At 35.4% G+C, this 25,366-nt stretch overlaps 1 protein-coding gene across 27 annotated transcripts in view; it reads left to right on the plus strand.

The window, feature by feature from the left end:
• LOC128868683 (dystonin) overlaps positions 1–25,366 on the plus strand; it is a 166,906-nt gene that overhangs the window by 54,871 nt on the left and 86,669 nt on the right. For 22 of the 27 annotated variants that reach the window (XM_054111067.1, XM_054111053.1, XM_054111064.1 and 19 more), the window contains 6 exons: positions 9,405–9,684; positions 12,650–13,563; positions 14,828–15,196; positions 17,835–18,753; positions 22,521–23,151; positions 23,228–23,363. In XM_054111067.1, the coding sequence (XP_053967042.1) occupies positions 9,405–9,684; positions 12,650–13,563; positions 14,828–15,196; positions 17,835–18,753; positions 22,521–23,151; positions 23,228–23,363 (3,249 nt within the window). Of the gene's footprint in view, positions 1–6,880; positions 7,262–9,404; positions 9,685–12,649; positions 13,564–14,827; positions 15,197–17,834; positions 18,754–22,520; positions 23,152–23,227; positions 23,364–25,366 lie in introns of those variants that run through there. The other 5 variants (XM_054111061.1, XM_054111068.1, XM_054111055.1 and 2 more) reach the window with 4 other exon arrangements.

Raw genomic sequence — 25,366 nt, forward strand, 5'->3', positions numbered from 1 at the left:
TAGACCCAGGAAACTTGGTGTTTCGACAGGGTACTTAGTAACGTGCGGAGTACCTTCACATGCCAGACATATATATGTTGAGGTCAATTATCGATAGATAGGAGTTCAACCTATAATAGGTTGTATTTGGATTCTGATAACGACAACGGATATCGGGAGTTCAAAGTGGCGAGAGTCTCCCGATTAATGTCGTTTAATGTCGGATACCGCCGCCGCCGTAGCCGAATGGGTTGGTGCATATGAAACACCAAATGATTTAAACCTATAGGTAATCCCTCCATATATAAATATATATATATTTTTTGACTGATCCAGTAGTTGCAGTTGCGGTCCTAGATATCGTAGATGTAGTCGAAGAGATATCTCCTAACTCGCCTGAGGTCGCTCAGACTCCAGTAAATGCAGAAATTGCTTGCTTAGCATTTTGCGGTGCTCCTTGACCGGGAGTATGTAAGCCTCGTTGTTAAGGTGTTATAGAGTAGGCAGTATGGGGGCAGGTCTAAAGCTTTGTCTACTGCGCATCACTAGAGCCAGGCGACTAGACAGACGCAGCGTAATTTAGTACCGACCAGTCAATAACTTTAAATGTCGCCTGAAACATTTTTTTGTCTTTGCCCCAAGCGCTGCCGGTTTGCGACTTGAGGACCTTGTTTCGACTTTGGATCTTAGTGATATGAATCGACATTTTTGCTAGGGGATCGATAATTTTGCCAAGTACAGTGGCTCAATAAAGAACTCGGACATAAATAGCTTGCAGCTTCAAATTCAAAATTTTTGCAAGAAATGCGAGTTAAATATTTTTTTATCTTTTAATTTTTCCATTGAGTATTTATATAGGATTTTAAAAATAGTAACAATAATTTAGAAATTCATTACCTGCTTGTTATAAAAAAATTATCAGGCAGCATTCGCAGAATTGGTGTCAAGAAAGATATTGGACATCTGGCATTATTCCGATTGTTTGCAGTTTAGAAGGGGAATCCACAATTAGTTTGCTCTCGGTAGAACAGTGCAAAGAAAGACGCAATAAATTAAAATAAAATTTCAGTTGTGTTTTGTTGAATAAAGGTCCAAATTGTAAACATGGGTAAACAGCGTGGACAGAGCGTTCCCTCGACCGTGATAAAATGTTTTAAGTAAAAAAATCCGTGGAAAATAAGAAAAAAACAAATTGAGCCAAATCCAAATTTAAGCGCTCCTAAGCTCGCAACAGAAGTCGCCCAACACCTTAATATTAAGAAAATAATTATAATGGAAGAGTTGCACGAAAAAACATTTAATCAACGAGATTAACCGACACAAGAGAATAAAAATCCGTAAAGCGTTATGGGGATAAGATGAAAGCAAGTTTAACATGTTTAAGTCAAATGGACAATCATATATAAAGAAAACCTAATGAAGAGTTGCAAGAAAAAAACTTACGTCCGACAGTTAAACATGGGGGTGGGTCGGTAATGGTATAGGATTGTATGTCCGCTGCTGGCACAAATTTCTAGCCTTATTAACGGCAATATGGACCACAAACAATACCTAACAATTATGAAAGAAAATTTGGTTCAAAGTGCTGACAAGTTGGGAATTAAGAACAGTTTCCAGTACTATCAGTATCCCAAGCATAAGACATCTGATGACCGTCTATAGCTTATGTACAACTGCCCTAAAGTACTGGCAACACCCACAATCTCCAGACATCAATGTAATTGAACATCTGTGCGCTCATTTGGGAAACCAACTGAAAAAGCATGTTATTAGAAACAAGCAAGACATAGAAGATGCTGTTAAAGAAGAGTGGGGGAAAATAGATCCTTTAACATTCAAGAAGTTGGTCGAATCTATGCCAAGAAGTTTGAATACTGTGAGAAAAATTAAACGCCGACTAAATATTAATTATATTGTTTTATCTTAAATATTATTTGCCTTACTCTACTTTATATAAATGTCCGAGTTCTTTTTTGTCATGAATTTTGCTAAGTTTTATGTTTGTATTTTCTGTGTACGAATGAGTTGAATTTCGTTTATGTTTTTTTGTAGTTTTGAAAAATACGCTTGAAGAACGCAAATAAATGTGACATAAAAACACATTAAAATTGCATTTTAATATATATTTGTTGATTTAAAACCCTATCACTTGGGTGTCCGAGTTCTTCATTGAGGCACTGTATATAGTATAACTCATTTACAAAAAAACGTTCATGCAATCGGAGGTTAAGGGGTTAGGGGTAGTCAGAGGCCCGAAAAAATGATGATTTTCACGAATTGTTTTTTGCTACTTAATTAATTTATTTAACAAAAATAAAAACATAGCATAAAAACATCATGTTTTAACTTGACTTCACCAAAATTTCAAAACAAAAAATTAATAATTGCAAAAGTTATCGCTGTTTGTGTGAAGCCCGTTTCTCCAGAAGTCCCTTGCGGTGAACATCACAAGTCCTTGCAGATTCATCTAAAACCAATCGGATGAGAAAAATTATTTTTATTGATAGATAATCTCGAGCCGGATCGAAGCTTTTTTTTTTTTTTTTTTCAAAATGAACAAAATGGCGGCCTCAGGAAATATTTTTCAGATTTTCGGGAAAAAACCAACAGTTAATTGTTAAAAAAAAATCGAAATTTTTGAAAAAAAAAAAAATCCTTCGATCAGGCACAAGTTTTTTATGTTTTTCAAAAGCTGTATAAATTTTATTGAAATCTACGTAGCGGTTTTTAAGTTACAGTGTTCACCAGTTTGAAAAACATAGTTTTGAGAAAAACGCATTTAAAGTTTTGCTATCGGCTCCGGAGCGGCCGAGCGCCCTTTGTTAATTGTTGAATAACTTGAAAAGTATTTGTCGGATTCACTTCAAATTTTTACACAATATTTTTAAAACATTATACTATAAGAAAATGCAAAAAAAACAAAATCGATTTTTTGAAAATTCTGACTATCCCTAACCCCTTAAATGTACTCGTCTTAGAAATAAGTTTTTAATTTAAAATTGCAATGTATTATATAAATATAGCCAAAGGTTGTTGAGTTGGATATGAATAAATAAAAGTAAAAAAGATAAAACTATATAACTATATAAATAAGAATTATAATTTATTGAACATACTTATGTTTCAATATAATATAATGTGTGAGTTGAGTTATTTTTGAAAGCATGCACACATTTGTGTGTAGAGTCAATAATTAAAAGAAAGCGATTCTTGGGCCGCCTTTATTGGTCTTCTACTCCAGATTATCTTATTGAGTTTAGTGTAGGCCGTTCGATTAATACTCAATCGATAACACGCTAGTGGCTCGTGTTAATATACATGTTGTCTTTATGCTATTTCCGTCTGTCCGGATTCATAAAATGAATTGTGTGGTGTTAAAATGCTAAAGGTATAAAACTTTAACATAACATAACACCTACTCATAAAATATATAGATTGTTTTGCATGAAAACAAAAATGGAAACGTGTTTACATTTGCCCACGTACGTTCGCCTACACGTTCACATACCAAAAGTTACAAACAAGACTCGATTGCACTCTTTGCCTATATTTAGATTGCATGGAAAAGATATATTCGAAAAATTTTGCAAAAAGAAATCTTTAATTTTTTGACCTGAATATGAGCCAAAAGCAATAGTGTACATCTGTTGTTTTTCAATCCATGAAACACGATATTTGAGTTATATGATTCAAACACTATTGGCTAAATTAATTGCTCAAATTGCAATTCAAAAATTTTTTTAAATGCTCGTGACTTACTTGTTAAAAGTTATAACTTAACAAAAAGAAAAGAAGCTAGCATACAGACATAAGTCTTAAGACTTAAAAGTAAATCTTTTTTATTTCTTTTTAATTCAAAAACTGCAGGGCAGGGCATTGTATTCGTTTAACGAATAGAGTTGATGAGTTCTGGAAAGGTGGCTTAAATCGTTCAAAAAATATTTTTAATTAGTAATTAGGACAATACATTTGAAAAATGTGGGGTGATTAGAATTCTCGAAGGAAATTAAAAACAAATGTAATAAAATAAAACTAAGTAATAATAAAAAATGAAAAAAAAACTGTTCACTATATAACTATTTAATGTTAGGGTATTACAATTTCTATTAAGATTTGCTTTTTACAAATTAGTATACAAGATGCGCGAAAGTATTTTCTTTAGGCTACACTGATATGTTTTATGCGCTCTTTGGAAATAATTGTAATGTAATATCTGTAATAGTTGTGCCGTGATTTCAAACTAGTGACAATATCTGTTAAGCGGAAACAGGCGCTATCAAGTTATTAGTTTAGTTTTATTGGGCCATAGTGTCGTCTGAGGTGGGTTATTGTGATTGACCTCGAGGCTATAATTGAAAGCTTCTAATGAATTTGAGTACTTGCTCGTGCTCTTTGTTCTACATTACAAATGGATTCAGAGTAACACAACCTATGTGAGTGGGTCTTCGTCTTGCGAGAGCTGCACATTCGCAGAGGATGCGGTCCGGTGTCTCATCGTCCAGCTCGCAAAATCGACACACGCTTGAATTTGCACAATAACGATAACGAAGACTAAAATGTCCCTTATACATAGTATCCAGTGAGAGCTCGTAAGGCCTTAAGGACGTTAAATATTATGTACAGAGAAAGATTTTAATGAATAGTAACAGTTTCCGTTGATAGTAACAGTTGTTGAAATAGTTTCCGTTCCGATGGTAATGAAAAAAAAACTTAATGGATTCTTGTTACTGTATATGTATACATATATATATATATACATATGTCAAAGCTTCTGTAAAATTTTAGGCAAAATTTGACTATTTTTTAACCATTTTGTTTAGCTTGATTTTTGGGCTCAATACTATAAATCTCCGAATTATTTAAATTAATTAAAGATATTTAATTGTTTATTATGCACTGCGCAATTTAAAACAAAAACATAAGTAAGTCAAGTACAAAGATTGGCTTACTTACCGCCTTGCCAGGCTTTACCATGAAGTAAAATGCTAGAAAGAATATAAGAAAACATTATGAGAAACAACAATTTTACCATTTTTATTGTTGAGCGTTACATCATCACATCTATACGAGTATACATATGTTTGTATCATAATTATGTGGGCATATCGAAATCAGTAAAAACAACCAAAGTTTGAAATAGTGACGTTATTCCGTTTGAAATTTTGTTTTATACCTAATTACAATCGGTATATATGTACATACAAACATATTGATAAACACAATATGAGAGCAATTAAACATTTTAACAAAACTAGTAAATTTCTACCAGAAACTTGTGTTGGAGTTGGAGTATTGCGAACGTTTTCGTAACTATTAGGCACTGATTTTAATATTTTGTAAGAAAGAGACTGATCGTTCGCCATCAGAAAATCAGTTAGAGCAGTAAGTTCAATTCGTGATGTGATGTAAGTGGGTGTTACTAGCTTAAACAAGTGTTTAAAGAAACTGAGCGGCTTGTTCATGCAGTAAAATATAAAAATATGGTGGTGTAATTTGTAATGCGTGTTTTTTAAGCTGTTGACTTTTAGTCATTGATAAAACATTGACATTTAAACTTCGGTTGCATGCTTTAGCGCATATTCAATAAATAGGTTTTTATACCTAGTACGTAGGATAACTATTACTCGATTCTACGACTTAGTGATACGGGTGACTGATGTGAATGCCATTATCGTGTGATTAAGCAGGGAAACTGAATGCTCGTTAAAAAATGTGGTGCAGAAATTTAAATTTGTTCAAATTGTGAAATATAAAAATTGAGCTATCAATTCAAAGGAACAAAAAATGGCAAAAATTGCCGAGTGAGTCTATGACTCTTAAAAAAGTGAAGGATGAATTTACAGAGTGGCTAATTTAATATGGGAATGATTTGTTTATTGTGCATACGTCATTGAAACTTTGAACGACATCTAAAAATAGTTTTGCTTATAATAAATTTAACAGTATGAAATATAAATAAAAGCATTAGACAATCAAGTTTCAGGATTCATACTTTTTTTGTTGTCTATGCAGAAAGTGCAAACGATATATATGTACATATGTACGATCGTTCGTACCACCTAACAAGCGAAAAAAACGTCGCTAAAAATACCAAAAGTGTTTGTATTAGGCGATTTTAATATTTTTTTTTTATATTTTTTCATATCTTCGGCATTTATTGTCATATTATTGTTATTTGTCTCTTTGTCCTGAAGTATCCCATTCTATTAATTTCCGACTACAGCTAGCTGGATGTATGACAATATTTTCACAAGAAAACACCATAAATAAAATGTTTTGTTCGGTTTGTCATCGGGTTTAATCTCATTAGCAGTAAATGCTTTATTACAAACATGAGATAAGTAAACAATATATGCACATACTGTACTATGTATGGAAGACTCAATTCGTTGCTGTAACTCACAACATGCGGTTTAATTAAAGAATACTTGGCATTGGATTCTAGTTCTGGTTTGTGAGTAGTGCAACTACACTTACTATGATTGTCTGGTCTAGCAGATGTCTGTCCTTTTTTGCTATCTCTTAATCCTTTCTGTTTTCCCATTTTATTATAACTAAGAAGTTTTCGACCAAACACAATATTGCTTTTTCACAGCTTTAATGCGTAAATAATGTAGCGTGTAATGGAGCGTCTCTCTTCAAATGAACCAATAAATCAAGCACCGTTAGATGGAATAATATTTGAACTGGACTTTATGGTTAGACATCGCAAGAAAACTTATACTTACGTTGTGGGTGGGCTTACTGAGACCTTGGAAATAACAGATCTCAATAATTTAACGAGCATCATTTTCATTAAATCCCTGATAATTAAAACGATGGTTTTAGCAATTTTCAGGTTCATTTAACCGGGGATTCTGTGCATATATTTTTGTATTATTCCTTTTGTACAACTGTTTAAAAAAAATCAATTTTCATAAACTATTCTACAAGAATAGAGTAATCCCTGTGAATTCAAAACAAAAATATGAATAACGGATTCAATACTTCAACTCAACTTGAAAACTCTATGCTGAGAATAGAAAGTACGAATTATCAGCCGTCAACCATCGTTCCGAATTATTCTAACAATGCAATTAACAAATATATATCAACGGAAATAATCGGTCAAAGTATTGACAAAACTAAGATATCAAAGCGCTCAGCAAATGGAGGACGTCGTATTACTTCAAACATCACCCGTAAAGTAACCATATTAAACCGAAATGTTTTCGATACGATAAAACAACCAGCAAAGCTTCAAAAATTAGAAGGAGTGTCATCGATATGTGCTGCAAAAACGGTAAAGTAATTTAATTGTGGATTTGTCATTGAAGTTAACTGTATGCCATTATTTTGCTACTTCTAATTGAAAAAATTACTACAAGAGTATCTAAATTATATATATATATAATATATATATAATTGGCGCGTACACCCTTTTTGGCTGTTTGACCGAGCTCCTCCTCCTATTTGTGGTGTGCGTCTTGATGTTGTTCCACAAATGGAGGGACCTACAGTTTCAAGCCGACTCCGAACGGCAAATATTTTTATGAGGAGCTTTTTCATGGCAGAAATACACTCGGAGGTTTGCCATTGCCTGCCGAGGGGCGACCGCTATTAGAAAAATGTTTAAGTATGAGTATCTAAATTACTAATATTTATAATTATCTCATATTTTTGGTATCAAAATAATTTGATATCTATTTGGGTGTTATTAAGATAGTCCAGGGCAAAAAGAAGATATTTTTACTTGAGAGGCTTTAGTATTTATAAAACAAGGCATAACGGAGACGGAAATTTACAGCTGAATCGAAACGCTCATAGAAAAGAATTTTCTCCAAGCTTTACCCTTGAGCAATATCGGATCTGATTTTTGGATTTTGAGAAGTGGAGTGAAATGTGGGATATACTGAATATTCCACTTTGTTTAAAAATGTTTAATCCACGTTTAAACTTTTTAATATTTTTCCATAACGAAGGCAAAAAACACTACTATTTGTGCCAAAAGAAATGTGCGAGGTTCTCCATACGGTGATTCATTTTGCATCCTCTGGTCGATAGGTTAACGTGTCGTGCTACTAAACGACTGCACAAACGGCCAAACAACTGTGCCCCGCTAGGTTTCTCCAGCAATGAAGTCCAGGTGGCTTTCAGGAAGGCAAAAACGGAGAAACCTGGGGATTCTTATCGCCCGATAACCATCTTTCCCCCAATAGTGAAGACACTCGAAGCCCTCCTACTCCTACTTCCACTCTTCACGAAACACCTTGCCATGCATAAGCGTGTCTTCCGTAGAACGCACAGTGCCCTATACTTCTAAATTACACTAAGCATGGCTGATCGCTTGGCACTAGTGATTCGCAGTGGACAAAACTTCAGACCTGCCAGAATTCTGCCGTCAGGATAGCGACGGGATTCTCTCCTGCAACATCTATACAACAATGCCTTCATGATCCCGGTTAAGGGGGAACACCATTGTAAAAATTAAGTGTTTTTCATGAATTTTTTGTTTTTGATAAAATCGTGCAGGTTTGACAAATGAGTTTGTGTTTTTACCCTTTTTTTTTGTTTTCGAAAGGCTCGGAAAAATATTCATTCAAAAATTAAAAAAAAAAAAATTAAATTCGGTTCATAAGTCTTCGAGAAATCGAACCGTGTTCAGAAAAGTCGTTTTGAGAAAAACACGTAACTCACTACTTGCACTTATTGTATTGGGTATAACTTCATAAATTTTTAAAATTTTAAGTTAAAAATTTTTTTTACATATTTTAAGAAAAAAAAATCGATTTTTTGAAAAATCACTGTGGTGTTCCCCCTTAAAGAGCACAGTATCTCTTCGACTACAATAACGAGATCCAATAACGACTGCAACTACTGGATCGAACAGCATACAGACAGACATTAAATGACATTTGTCTGGAGTCTCTTACCACCTTCCTAAACTTTCCAACGCTGGCTTCGAAACTCAACCACCACCAATCGCAGACTTTAGTTCAATTTCGTTCTGGATATTGTGGCGGAATCAGCCCCGACATACTCAATATATGTATGTCTAGGATATGAAGGTACCCTGCACGATACTAACCACCTATTCACATACGCTCCTAATCCACCTACGTACCACCTATTCACGTTCGCATCAACTCACCTACCACCTCTATGCCTCTGAACCCAACACGTCGAAATAGCATGTTTTCCGGGCCTTTCGTTGGATGAGCTAGACGATAACGATCGGTGGTATATTTTTTCTCTTTTTTGGATTTATTTGCTTGAGTATACTGAAGCATATTTTACTATAAAGTATTAGGATATCGGGTAATTTAATTAAATTTAAGTATTTAAATATTCTTATACAACTACACAAGCGTACATCATATAACATATGTATAAAACAGATTGTTCATTTTACAGAGTTTGAGCTTTTACATTTGTTTATTTGATAGATTTCGGATATTGTTGTTGGCAAGGATGACAATGTGTCTGCTCGGGAAGCGTTACTACGTTGGGCTCGTCGCTCTACGCTACGGTATCCAGGTGTACGGGTGAATGACTTTACATCGTCTTGGCGAGATGGATTGGCATTTTCTGCATTAGTTCACCGAAATCGACCAGATTTGCTTGATTGGCGAAAGGCAAGAACGGATCGACCCCGTGAGAGATTAGAACACGCTTTTCATATTGTGGAAAAAGAATATGGAGTTACGCGTCTATTGGACCCTGAAGGTAAATACTGGTACATAGTACATTTGGATGGCCCTATTTTAAAATATGGGAAATCAATTACAAACTAAAATAAAACCGTTATTGGGAATGAATATGCCCCTGAATACTGCAGGAAATCCCTGTTTTCATGTGTACGGAAACTTTTTCTGCTTCGTTGAAGTGAAGTTTTTTGTTTTTGTTTTATAAAATTTAATTTTTAAAGATGTACTTAGGAACAAATGAATAGAAATTATAGAAAAATGACTGACTAAACATTTCTCATAAACGCTTAAAATGTTTTAGCTTTTTTACGTTCGGCAAAGAATTCGCAGAGATCCCCTTAGAAAACATAAAATCATGTCCAGGGAAATTAATGTATTGACCAGATCCGTGTCAAGACTAATTAGAGATGATTTCCACGTGAAAGCCTTCCGTCGCTCAACTGGTCATCTTTAGACAACGCGCTTGAAGAAAATTAGACTCGACAGATACAAGCAGCTTTTTGGGTGGCCCGCGGTCAACGGTCACTGTTGAAGAAGTTTTTAATAAGCAAAACAAGAAAATCTATGCTAAACCGTTTAAAGATGCAAAAAATGTTATTGCAAGGGTGTGGCGAGACCACCATCCGAAATGGTTTGGTGGAGAGTGTCTTGCAAAGGCGTTATGTCTCTTCATTTCTTCGAAAAACGTGTTAATACCGGGGCAAAAAGTGTACCAGGAGGAAGGCGTGGTAAAGCAGTTGAGCAGTACTCTCTTCGATAGAGAGCGTTGGATCTTCTAGCAAGATGGGGATGGATGGGAAAACAGAAAGGTTTACCAGATAGCCAAAAAGGACAAATCGATATCTAGATCACAGAGATCATATACCCAAATTGCCAAAAATATTGTTCGAAGTCCAAATGTTGCGGATCTTTACGTGAAAGAAGGTTGCAGGAAAAAAGGGAGCAATATCGAAGCGAGCAATAAATTCGACTTGAAAATTGTAGACCACAAAATAACGGGAAATAGCTATAAAGCTCTCTTTTTCTGAGATTCGTGAAACACTGGGTTCTATTAATTGGATCTTTCAACAATAATGCACCTTTAACCACTTTATGTGTGGTCAAAACTTGGATTGCGTCCCAAAACTTTATTCTTACGTCACAGGATCCATCCCCCATAGCATAGTAATACTTATTACTATCGTTTAAGTACCATCCGGCTCAGGACCCTATTTAATTCTTGGACGCATCGGTAAAGAAAATATCCGTCAAACCTCTCTGCAGGCATTCTGGATTGCCCCATTGCCCACGCAATCTGACATCAAATTTACTTCGAAATGAAACTATGGGTATCAGGTCGTCTTTAGGTGCCCAAAACAGTAGATACTGCTCAGATAGCAACTTAAAGATTTCTCTGTGTCCCGAAGTTCCGTCTTCGTGCCAGAAACCATATCTATGGAGTCTACACATTGCTTTTATTGCTTCCTGTTGTGTCTTAAGATCCTGGGGGAGCAAATCAAGCATAGCATTTAGGGCATCACCAGAGGTTGTATTCATGGCACCCTTGATGAATAAACATACACATCTGATAAGTGCTGTGTATATCCATAGGACCACAACAGGTTTTAGACCCCAGGTTTTACCAAAGGCTCTACGGCATTGCTGAAAAATCCTTAATGCGCGATTCACCTTCAGTGAAACGTGTGTCTCCCAAGTCAACTTCTTATCCAAGATTACTCTTAGACATTTAACTTCATCGGAAAGACCAAGTGTCACACCTTTCAGTGTTGGAAGACTGAGTCCATCCAATTTCCGTTTTCCAGTCATCGATTTTGTCAAGAATTCTCTGCACGTTCGAGCAAAACCTCCTTAAGGATTTATCCGATGTTAGCGCACAGATATCGTCCGCATATGCTTGGACATGAAAACCGAGTTCCTGCATCTCAGCTAGTAGAGAGTCTATGACCAAGCACCACAGCAGCGGAGAAAGAACACCCCCTTGGGGACGTTCTTGCTCGGTTCTGACTGTGATTAGTTTAGTTTGTCACTGTTCTGACCAGTGGTTAACACCCATCTCGGCTTCAGTCTTGCATCTTGAAGCATCGGACGCCTGGTGGCGGGAGCAACACGTGGCCACATACCGTGTGGACCACTACCTGTGTGATTTGAGGCCTGAATAGGTCTTAAGGTGACTCCACTCGTTGTATTTATTGCACCTAACCGAGGTGGAGTTCGGGTGTAGCCGTTTATGGCATACACAGCAATAGAATACCTCTGGCCCAGGGTTAGATTCAATACCAGCCCTGAGGAGAAGTATTTGGAGCAAGATTGCTGCAAGGAATTGCTCCCGTGACGTAAGAGGTGGGGTGATGAACAGTTCACGAGGCAGGGCTAGTTTACTGGGGCGGCAGCCCTTGGTCGGGAACAACCCGAGTCATTCCAGTAACTTAGAACCGACAGCCATGGGAATGACTGCAACTGTGACGTTTCGATTTCCTAATATCCAATATGCGTTAATATTGAGTTTATCGACACTTCCGACATGATCATAATGATCTCATCTAAATCTAGCTGGCCGAGATTAATTTGTAGATTCAGTTACGATGCCACATTGAACACGTTTACTATTATGAATATAAGCCATTAGCAGTGCGTACAACTGCGCTGCATACTTGTCTATCCTTGGCACTGTGAACATCCATCCCTGTACGCTTCGAGCATACGCAGCGTTTGTTGTTCTCTTCCACAATAGTAACTATATCACCTTGTATAATTGGTTTAATTGGAGGGTGAAACTACTTTGTTAGAGTGGGTGGTACTTCCTTAGCCATTGGTTCCGATCCCCAAGGAAACTGAAATTACAGCTTGTTTCTGCTCTTAAATGAAATCCTAAATCCTGTTCTTCGTCCGTAACAGCTCTATATCATGGACCTCATAGCTTTTATAAATAAGTTTTTATTTTTTACTAGCTACATATCTAAATGAAATTTTGTTTTATTTTTTAGATGTTGACACAAATGAACCTGATGAAAAGTCTCTTATCACATATATATCTTCTTTGTATGATGTATTCCCGGAGCCGCCTTCTATTCATCCCTTGTTCGATATGGAATCCCAAAGGCGTGTGCATGAATATCGTGACCTTGCTCATCAATTTATTTATTGGTGTCGAGAAAAAACTGCATATTTACAGGAGCGATCCATTCCTCCTACTGTTATTGAAATTAAGCGTCTGTTAAACGATTTGCATTGTTTTCGTAATGAAGAAGTTTTAGCTCGTAAAAACGAAAAACAAAAGCTTATTCAAATATATAACGAATTGGAACGCTATTTTGAAAGCGTAGGCGAGATTGATGTCGAATCTGAGCTTCGTCCTGAAACTATAGAGAAGGTATGGTATCGAATGCTGTCCTCACTATCAGATCGTGAACTTATTTTACAACAAGAGCTGGAAAGATTAGAGCGTATGCAGCGGCTTGCAGATAAAGTTCAAAGGGAACTTAAACACATTGACGTCAAAATATCTGATCTGGAAACAGTTATAAATGAAGAATCCCGACGTATTGAACGCTTACATCCAATTGATGCTAAAAGTGTTGTGGAATCATTGGAAACTGAGATTCGCCATTTAGAAGAACCAATACAGGATATGCATCAGGATTGCCTTGTGCTTAATGAAGGTCGCTACACCCATGGTGCTGAGTTACTAAGTAAGGCTAATAAATTGCATCAGCGATGGACAAATCTTCATGCCCATTTCAACTCAAGTTTGGTACAAAAGCTAACCGAACTGAAATATCCGGTTCATGAAACAACTGTAACTCGGCAGACCCGCACGATTATTGAATCCCGTCAAATTGAAACAAACTCAAATTTTCGTGACTTGCAGGACCACATCGAATGGTGCCAGTCGAAATTGGTAAGTATAAAAAATAAGAGTTATCACCCAGCTTATGCAGTTTCAGTTTATGAATTTAAATTATTGCAGAATGAAAAATTGTCGCAATTTAAAAAAAAAATTGTATGTAAATATTTAGTTAAATGATTTGCTAACATAATGTGTAGAGCAGAATTCGTGGAAATATAATCCAACTCACACTACGGGATGAAATGCAACCACAATGCGGTAGTTTTGCTCACAACTTATTTCATGCAAGCACTTGTTTATGTTGTGGCGGCAGCTACATATTCGCTTGTTTAACGGTATTTTCAATTTCTAGTTTATTTAACTAGCGCACAGTTATTGTTCTATGCAATTGTTAGAATGTTTGTGATCGCCAAGTGGACAATATAAAAATATATAAAAAATGGGCCGACGTTCACCGATTGAACAACGCGAACTGGTCATCAAGCATTTTCAAAGCGGAAAGTCGCAGCGAAAAATTGCGAAAATAGTTTGTTTGAGTTGTGCTACAGTACAAAGTATCATTGAACGCTTCGCTTATGAAATTCGGGTGCAAAATAAAGACCGATGTGCCCCATATAAAATGATGGGTAAACGCCCATTGTTCGAAAAATAAAAGAAAACCCAATGCTATCGGCTCCAAAACAGCTAAACGAAATTCAGCAGGAAGTGGGCAAATCATGTTGCGTCGAAACAGTGCGACGGGTACTACGTAAAAAGGACTGTAATGGTCGAGTAGCACGAAAGAAGTCATTCATAAATAAAAAAAATCAATTGAGCCGAGTTAAGTCAGAAAGCTCGAAATTAAAGATTTTGTTTTCTGGAAAACGGTAATATTTGCACAAAGCTTTTTATACACCCGCATTTGGAAGATTCGTGGCAGGATCAAATATAAATATTATATATAAACCTAAAGAAATCAGCTTGTGGTCTGTTTTCGGGTTTTTGTACGACCAATTGATTTCCTCTCCTCCATAATGTTTGTGAAATCGAAACAACGTTCACAGTTTTTCAGTAAACATATCATGGCAAGAACATAGGAACTTAAAACAAAATGTAAACAAATTTAAATGAATATCTTAAACTATCTAAATGGTATATTATATACATATATTCCTTGTATGACTATGATATTTCTATAGAAACATATGCCAGGTATATAAGGCTTAATTTGCCTTAACAGGTTATTTATTTAGAATTTATAATTTATTAATAATATAGCTCTTATTTTTAGATTACTATCTAATATTTTAACACAATACTTTATTTTACATTTTAGAAACAATTGCATGCGGCAGATTATGGTTCAGACTTGCCTTCCGTTAAAGACGAATTTCGCCGGCAGCAAGAAGAGCATAAAAATATTGAGAAGTTTCACTCAACGATTTTAACCGATGAACGTCAGCAAACAAAGTTTTCTGGAGATGAATTGCGACTTTACTTGCAGCGTCTTAATCAATTACAAAAATTGTACGCAGAGCTTCTAAGTACTTCAACAAAAAGGCTCTCAGATCTAGATGCACTTCAAATTTTTTTGGCTGAAGCTTCTGCAGAATTGCAATGGCTTAACGAAAAAGAACTTGTTGAAATCACTAGAGACTGGTCCGATAAACACTTGGAACTCACCTTGGTTCATCGCTATTATGAGGTAAGTTATATTCAAATATAGGGCGTTTGTTAAAAACTGCCACTTTGAATTTTGCGGCTACGTACTTTCGATTTTCGATTTTTAGGTTAGTAGATATGTCCCCAACATATATATGCTGACATTATCACCCATTTTGCTTTTGCCTTTGATCAAAGAATCATATAGTACCTGATTATGAGTCATATAAAGTAGTGAAAAGAAGCGTTTTGTAGACATCTAAAATTTCATTTTCTACACATAAAGTAAAGCTTGAACTCATGTAGACAAATGCTTGATAGTGAGTTAAGCAATTTCTATGCCTACAAAAATAGTAAAAGAAAGAAAAATAATATTTAATTTACGAAATAAAAGAAAAACATTAAAAGAGATATCAAATTCCACAAAAAGAGGCATTCCACCATCCACAGCATTTGCGGAGGAATTCGTTAACCTTATGACAGAGATCAGGAAGGTCTGAAAATTTTATCGGCCGTTATAATAAAAAAATCAAGCGTGTGCCACGCACTTCTACCACAGAAATTAATAGGGTCCTCGCTGAGATTAGCACAATAAACATTAGTGATGAAACTGTGCGAAGAAGGCTTAGAGCTGCTGGGTATAATGGGCGAACTCCATGCATTAAGCCGCTTATAAGTGAAAAAAAGCGTTTAGAATTCGCAAACAAGTAAATTGATCACAACAATGACTTTTGGTCAAAAGTAATATTTAACGATGAGACTAAATTTAATATTTTTGGGCCAGATTGTCCTAATAAAGTGGGCATGCAGTTAAGGTGGTGATGCATGAGTGCAAGCGGTGTCGGTAGTATGCATTTTATTAGTAATAAATTATTATTAAATATTAAAGGAGAATTTGAGTGCTAGTGTCAATAAACTACCCAAAGCACCCAGCTTAAAATACGAAGTTTTGGATATTATATAACACACCCCTAATATTTTGGAAACACCACCTCAGTGTGGAGTGTGCCATTCGAAAACATAAAATTACGTCAAGGGACAGCCTTAAGGCAGTGATACTCAAAGAATGGGCAGAGATATCAGCTGTGAGAACGCGAAGTTGGTTTTCTTAATGCAGAACAGATTAAGAGAAGTTATTAAAATGAAAGGACACGCTATGCATAATTACACTTTTGCTTGGAAAAAAAAATTGTATTTGAATTAAAGCTCAGAACAATGAAATTACTGAATTAGTTTTTGAGTAACAAATAAAAAGTGAAAGAGTTTCTTATACATATAATAATTTATAACTGAATAAAATATATTTCAGAATACTTTTGTGAGGCACTGTATATATGTAGTAGTGAAGTGGTAAGACGAGGTGGTGACGATGGCCTACGAACTTCAAAATTCAGGAAACGGAGAAAAACTGTATTCGCTCTATTCTTTTTATAGGGATGGTAAGGCCTCCAAACAAATACGACATACGAGGTTTGTTCAAAAATAAGGTGAAGGTTTCAAATTTCGTGCGCTACGTACATTCGACTTTCGGTTATTATTATTTTTTATATTAGTAGGTACACTTGTCTCGAAGATATGTTCACGGGTTTAGCAATATAGCATGTTTAGTTTGTGTGTGAGATTTTCTGCTCAGAGAAACTGCATACAATTTTGTGTAAGAAATGGAATTAAGTGCTCAAAAGCACTTGAAATGTTGACAGTGGCATACGGTGAGATACTCTGAGTCAAAAAAAAAAACATGTTAACAAGGGCTACAAGCTTTTGAGAGGTCGAGAAGATGTGAATGACCACGCTCGCTCTGGACGCCCCAGCACATCAAAAACCGATGAAAATGTTGAGAAAGTGAAGAAAATTGTTATGGAGAATCGTCGAATCGCGAAGAAGTTCGTTCCAAAATTGCTGAATTTTTTTGAATGACATCAACGATGATCCAGATGAATCATGGGTATATGATTATGACATAGAAATCAAAGTCCAATCGTCCCAATGGAAGAGTCCAGGAGAGCCAAGAGTCGGTAGCAGAAAATCGCCGAAAACGCAAAACACTTGTCTTATTTATGCCTCTCACAAACAAACTAAACATGATATATTACTAACGCCGTGAACATATCTTCAAGACGAGTGTACCAACAGAAAAAATAATAATACATAACGACTATCAAAGTCGAATGTACGTAGCCTGCGAAATTTGAAAATTCGCCTTATTTTTTTAACACACCTCGTATACCATGTACAAAAATATCAGGCAAGTCTAACTTTGCTTTGCTGAAAATGCCCAGCTAGCCCACTGGATAAGTTTGGCTTTTTCACAAAGCCTTCGGTATACCGTTAGTCCCATATGAACATCTTCCACTTCTTCAAATATTTTGCTGCAGATACACGTGAGATTTTTGGACCTATAGGGTCTGTACATAGGAACCCTGCTTTAAATCGTTTTTTATTCTCATTTTCTAAAATTAACGTACACCTTCTAAATTTCTTGCAAAATTAACAAATTGCACAACGCGTAATGCGAAAACGAGACACTTATTCAGCAGCATTTAAATTTTCTTTAAAACGGAACTATAAGTTTGAATTTCGCCAGTCCGGCTTCTATTAGGCAGATTGTATATGTAGAACACGATTGAATTAAAGTTTTTGTTGATTGTTTTATGGCTAATTGTTCTAAATTTTATTTTCAGAACCTGATGACAGACTTGGAAAAAAGGGAAATTCACTTTGCTTCAATACTTGATCGAGGAGAAGCACTACTTAACCAACAGCATCCGGCTTCCAAATGTATTGAGGCGCACTTAACTGTGTTGCAACAGCAATGGGCATGGCTTTTGCAATTAACTTTATGTCTAGAGGTTCATCTTAAACATGCCACTGAGTATCATCAATTCTTTACAGAAATTAAAGACACTGAGCAATGGCTTAATAAGCGTGACGAGGTTCTCAACAGCAAATATTCCCAATCAGACTTTAGCTTGGATCAAGGTGAAAACTTGTTACGTGGTATGCAAGACTTGCGCGAAGAGTTAAATACTTTTGGTGAAGTTGTTTCAAATATTCAACAACGTGCTTTGAGTATTATACCTTTAAGCAAACGGCGTCAGTCAGTAAATACTCCATACACAATTCAAGCTATCTGTGGATACAAGCTACCAGGCCACATTCAAATAGAAAAAGGGGAAAAATGTCTACTTTTAGATAATTCTGGACGTGTAAAATGGCGAATTCGTTCTTCCGCTGGTCAAGAAGGTTCAATTCCAAGTGCTTGTTTTCTTATACCGCCACCCGACAAAGAAGCTGTTGATGCCGCTGACCGACTAAAACGCTTATTTGATCGTACAGTTAATTTATGGCAAAAAAAACATTTGAGACTGCGTCAAAATATGATTTTTGCCACTATACGTGTTGTTAAAAGTTGGGATTTCGACCAATTCTTGGCTATGGGCTCAGACCAGCGTTCTGCTATACGTCGCGCTTTAAATGAAGATGCCGAAAAGTTGCTTAGTGAGGGTGATTCAAATGATCCACAACTGCGACGTCTGAGACGAGAAATGGATGAAGTAAATCGTTTATTTGATGAATTTGAAAAACGAGCTAATGCAGAAGGTAATATCACTAAATATGTTATGGATTTCCTTGCATGACAAAAAAAAATTATTTTTATATTTCACTTAAGCTATTTAAACACGGAGATGTAAGATCTAATCTGTGTCCACGAGGTCCAAAGTCTTCCAAACTAAAGCATTTATCTTTTATTACAATAGGGAAAACTTTGCTGGTTTATCATATTAATAAGGAGTCAATAGAATTTTGCCATATTGTGTTTGATGCAAACTAAAATTGTGATAGACAACTCGTTCCAGTAAGAGTTGCTACCGGACGAGACATGATAACCTATTCCTTCCATGAAAAAAGATTGTATAAATTTATAAATATGGAAATAATCTGCTTTGAAATTTGGTCACATCTGAGAGTGCAAATATTATATTAGTTTGCTGAAAAATCCCGTTGATTGTTTATAACTTCTTTTCCTTATTTCTATTGAAAAAAAAATGCGCAACACCGCCAGCAGAAGAAATATCACACATTTTGGTACAAATTTGTGGGATTTTTATAATTTTCGTATTAAGCTTGAGATTTAAATTTTTATATCAGAAGTCGATTTTTAAAGACCACATTCAGATAAACATTTTGTTTCGTTTCATTCGAGCAGAAAGAATTGAAAATTTTCTTCAGTTTTCACAACAAAAAAATGTACTAGGCTCTCCGACGGAGCTATTTACTTTGGTCGCTATTGTCAGGAAAATTTTGTTAGAGTGGGAATTGTCAGCTTTTGTCAGCATACCTGTCATATGTAAAAAATAAGTTATTGAATCCTTAATTTTTAAAGAATTTTTTGTTTGGCTTATATCCTCGGCGTTTCAATCGAAACCGTTTTCAATCTTAAACGAAATCATCCTGATTATTAACACTCATTTTCGTAGTAGTAAGTTTAACTGTGTCTTGACTGGTGTAGGATATTATAATATACAACCTGTTTTTGATTTTTGTTTAGCGTATGATTTGAACGTTGACAGTACATACAAGGTGAAGTCTCAAACAGACAAGACTGAGCTAAAATATAAACGACAGCAGCTTTGTTTTGATAAGTTCGATTTGAACTTTGTTCTGATGGCCTCGATACACTGTTTTGCACGATTTAACAGCTTTTCGAAAGAATGTTTCAGGCCATTGACCGGAATGTCCTTCAGGATGTCGGTACAAGCCTTTACGGACGCAAAACTTTTTCCTTTCAATGCCAAATGCAATTTTCGGAATAGGTAGAAGCCACAGGGAACCACGATACACTGTTTTGCACGATCTAAAAGCTTTTCGAAAGATTGTTTCAGGTCATTGACCGGAATGTCCTTCAGGATGTCGGTACAAGCCTTTTGGATGGCCTCTACGGACGCAAAACTTTTTCCTTTCAATGCCAAATGCAATTTTCGGAATAGGTAGAAGTCACAGGGAGCGAACACGGTGAGCGATTGATGGTTAAAATGCGATTTCTAGTCAAAAGATGAGATGGTGCATTATTAGGCAAAAAGCGCTTGCTTCGCGGTATTCAGGGTGAATTCGACGAATGCGATGCATCAAACGTTTCAAACGCCAAGATAGAAAATTGCATTGTCGGTTTGGCCCATTGGCCCGAACTCCTTGTGGACAATTCCCTTGGAATTGTAAAAACAAATGAGCATCGACTTGATTTTTGACTTCTCCAAACGGGACTTTTTGGGTGGTGGCTCGTCTGGGGCCTTCCATTCGGCACTTTGACGCTTAGTTTCAGATTCATGTTGAAAACACCACGATTCATCACCAGTTACAATGATGTAAAGGAAGTTCTCGTCTTTTTTCGCCTCTTTAATGAGGTCTTTCGAATGTTGACTTGTGCGGAATGAAACGTGCACAGACCCTTCGTAAGCCCAAATGATCAGTTAAATGCGATAAATCGATGTTTTGGAAGTTTCTGTAATATTCAACTCCGATTCCATGAATTTCGACGATGATTTCATTTTTAATAAATTTAAACGTTTTACCGATTTTAAAACAAAATTTGGTATTAGCTCTTTGATCGATACTCATTTTTATACAGATGGCATGAACATACTGACACTTCATAATACAATAATTACAATAACTTCGCTTCCACTGAACCGAATGTCACCAAGCTTTCACTGGAAGTCAGCTAGGCTTGTAACTTCCAACGCACTAGCTCATTAAAAAGATGACGGCATCAAAAACACTTTTATGACGCCAGTCTTGTTTATTTTGGACTTCACCTTGTATATATGTATTTCATTACCAATCGTATACATATATTTTATTTAATATAATAAATTTTCCTATTGAAGCACCCTATCTTATTTTCTTAACACTTTGAATTATTAGTATTTCAATGACACTGAAGTAAGTGCTTGTCCCTTGTGCTTTTGTCCCCTAGCGCAGTTAGCTTAATTAGGTAAGGTTTTGTGTGTCTTAAATGAGTTAGAATGAGTTAGGTACGCGAGCGCTCATTAACAATCATGGTTTTTACATGAAACAATTGTTAAAAGAAAATAATTGGGCAGCCCAGTTATTGTATGATTACTTGAATGTAGGCGTATAACCATATTTGGCAAAGCCGATAAAAACGTTGGCATCACAACTACGCTGAGCGTCAAATAAAAATGCTACGATGTTAATGCTTGGTTTCAATACACCGCAAAAGAAGTCGCATAAAGAATATTAAATGATTTATATACACATATATCGGAAAGCGTTATAACTTTTTTGCTAAATTGCAAAGCATAAATAGTATATATATTGTATATATATTTATATAGATATACATATACATAATAACTATATATAATTTGTGATGACGATTTTATTGGGTGTTTGGTTCCTAGTATTTGTGGAATGTGTTTTGATGTTGTTCCACTAATGGAACGGCCTACAGTTTTAAGCCGACTGCGAACGGCAAATGGTTTTTAAAGAGGAGCTTTTTCATGACAGAAATATATTCGGAGGTTCGCGACCGCTATTAGAACAACTTGTTTTATCATTTGATGTTTCGTGCCCAGGGCTTCGAATTAGTGCCCCTCCAAATGGTCTTAAGTAATCCTATATAGTATTTTGTTATTAATTATATGCTATTTTGACAGTGACAGATTTTTCACGCTGGAAAGCTTTACAACACTTAGAATCCTATTACACCTGAACAACGTTGGGAAATATTGCCAACTTATTTCGAAAGTCAATATTGTGTAGCAAGATGGTAGTACAATGCCATACAACCCCGTAAATTCGATCTTTTGTGCACCATGTTCTTTAATCGTTTCACCTGGGTCTTGGAAAACTGGGTTAACAGGATGCGCTACTGCGAAGCCAATTGAAACAGTCACATGATTAAAGTCGTGTTTTTTAAATAATTGGGCTGTTTGGTATTTTTTAATTTACAATAGGAAGAAAATGTATATATTTTTGAGGGTAGGATATATTTATATACGTATATTTAAATCCTCTCTAAACTTCATTTTTCCAATCGTAATTTAAAAAAAATAGGCTTTCGAATAATGAATACAAAATTATAAAATTTTTGAGGAATGGTTATTCATGTGAGGGTGGGTGTTCCAGTTGTCCGACAATGTTTTCTGAGTTAACAAAACGTATTACTTGGAACACGCTCTGTATAGTATTTCAGACATTTGAAAGAGTAGTATAAACAATGAAGCAATTGTTTTTTAGCAAAAAATATCGAGGTATAGTTAAATATATTTAATAATTTTATTTATTTATATATTTGTATATATATATCATATATTTATTTAATTTTATAATTTAACATTTTTTAGAGGAAAGTAAGCAGTCAAGTCGAGTTTTCACCGAAGAATGCATAACCATCAAATCGAAGTTGGAGGATATGGCTCGCGAACTAGATCAAATAATATTAGCGCCTTTGCCTCGTGACTTAGATTCTGTAGAGCATGTGCAAGAAATATTTTTGGATTATGAACGTCGATTGAAACAACTTGATCCTGAAATTCAGCATCTCCAAAAGATTTTCCGGAATATTCCACTAAAAACGCCTGCTTTGAAAAAGAGTCTGGATAATTTATTGGAGTTATGGAATGAGTTACATACGCAAAGTGGTTTACACAAAGAACGTTTAAAATTATTAGAAATTTCACTAATGGGATTAGAGGAAAATGAAAATTTAATTTCTGACATTGAAAACAAACTGGCTACTCATATGGTTTTACCATCGTCTCATGAAGGGTTACAAAAGGTGTATAAGCAATTAACTGATATTCAAGAGCAGACTTCGCAACATCAACCAAAAATAGATAAGATGAACGATGCGGCTGATCAATTAGGCCGAATGGGCGTCCCGACTAAAGTTTTGGGTGATTTAAAAAGTCTACATACGAATGTTGGCCGATTAAATACACGTTGGGTCACTATTTGTAATACAGTAGCGGAGAGGTAAAGTTCAATGTCAATGAATGACGTTCTTCATTAGTAAATTATAAATAATGTTTATATTTTGTTTTAATTCAAGAATGCGATCGTGTGAAACGGTAATTGGATTAATGAAAAACTTGCAGTCAAGCATTCAAGCTGAAGAATCTTGGGTAGACGGTCAGACCGAGAAATTATCTGCTATGCCAACAGCAACTTCAGCATATGAATTAGATGTGAGTATACGTTAATAGTAAGATATATCAAACATGAAAAACGCGTCCAGAAGATATTCCAATCTTGATTAATAAAATAAAACGTTCCTAAGCGATTGTGGTTTATTTGATCAAAGTGTGCCTCTCGCTCTTGATATTGATACTCGTATGCAAGGCATTTGAGTTTAATAAAAATTATTCTAAATTAGAAGAAAGTCTAATACCAACTTACGTAGAGCCAATTAGACTGGGTAACAATGCATCAGATCGGGCAATAAGGCAACAAAGGATGGACCCAGTTTTTTGCCAAATAGAATTTTGAAGTTGAATAACGTTTAATATCTATTCAAAATTGACGTTGTCGAAACATGAAACTTCTGGAGCTTCTTTGGGAAATTTAAACAAACCTACAACTTCGAACATTTATATACCTATGTATATACAAATATGCTCCTCCTCTTATTTGAAGCGTGCGTCTTTATGTTGTTCCACAAATGGAGGCACCTACAGTTTTAAGCCTACTCCGAATGGCAGATATTTTTTATGAGGAGATTTTTTAATGGTAGAAATACACTCCGAGGTTTGTCGTTACACGCCGAGGCGTGACCACTATTTCTATCATTTGATGTTTAGTGGTCAAGGTTTCGAACCCGCACACTTCCGAACAATACTCATGTACCCACCTAGTCAGCTGCTTTGAAGATTCAGCATATATTTATATATATGTATTACCTGTATTTAGACGACATAAAAAGAAGGTTAATTTCTCAAACACATAACATGTGTATGTATGTGGTCACGCACCCGCCCAGTTGACAAAAAACCAAAAACAAAGAAGTTGAATCAGCTTAGTAAAAGTTAAACTAAAATTGTCATAGAAACGTTCTACCACACGGTTAAATCAATTTTCTCAATAGAACCCTTTTGCAGATTGGGTAAATTCACTTAAATTCGAGTGGGAATGTATTCGTCCGATCATACACTTGGGAATTAATATTCGCTCCTGGAACTTAGACTTTACATCCATATTTGAGTGGCGCTAAATTATTATGAATATGAGCTAAATATGTAATATTTAAAAAAAGAAGTAATGGATATATATTTATTTTGTGTCCCTGAATTCCATGGCACTGTCTCAACACTCGCTCAGAATTAGTTCATTATGATATCAGACCGCATCTTGTCTGCAGCAAATACAGTCTACTTCTTGTGCTCTAGGTTTTGCCATTACTATATTTAGACACTCAGTCTCACGCTAAATTCTATATAAATAATAATTAATCATAGCCACAGCGTAGCACTTGCTGGTCACATTCTTTGGTAGTAGTAGTAGTTAGTAGTTTTTGGATACGATTATTCGCGAAATGAAATCATTTTTATTTCTAAGCAATGCATTTGCTGAGAAGAGTAGATTATTTTTCAAAATATATTGTTTTTATAGGTCAGGAATATTGCTATTTTAAGTCTTATTTCTGATGGTATTAACAATATTTGATTAAGTAAATGGCAATTTCATTTTGAAATTCGAATTTAGCTTGTATAATTTTCGACTCAGATCACAAGAATGCTAAAAAGTGACGCCTTTATTTCCCACAAACTATATCATATGATGGATGATGACTTCTCTGAACCATTTGTTTTTAGTATATTTCCGCAATACTTGAGTTACAGGACATACTGTCGGTGCCAAACGAATGATGCATACATATACAATTTGGTTCAAGTGTATTTCAAAAATAGTTGTATCGTGGTAAACGGAAATTATTTGTACAAGATAGGATCAAAATTACAATGAAGTGAATTAAATTCAATTCTCTACATCAATCAATCAATTAAAAATGTGATTATTTCAATATGTTTGTGAAATGGAGTTGTCTCGCTTTTAAACAATACTGAGCGAGGTATGTAGCTACATTGCGCCTGTTGTAATAATTTCATGAAAAGAGGTATAGCATTTAATTGATTTTATTTTATTGTTGGGACTATCTGATGGCGCACAATACAAGTACGCTTATTATATAATA

This window comes from Anastrepha ludens, chromosome 6, assembly GCF_028408465.1.
Source record: "Anastrepha ludens isolate Willacy chromosome 6, idAnaLude1.1, whole genome shotgun sequence".
Classification (NCBI taxonomy): domain Eukaryota; kingdom Metazoa; phylum Arthropoda; class Insecta; order Diptera; family Tephritidae; genus Anastrepha; species Anastrepha ludens.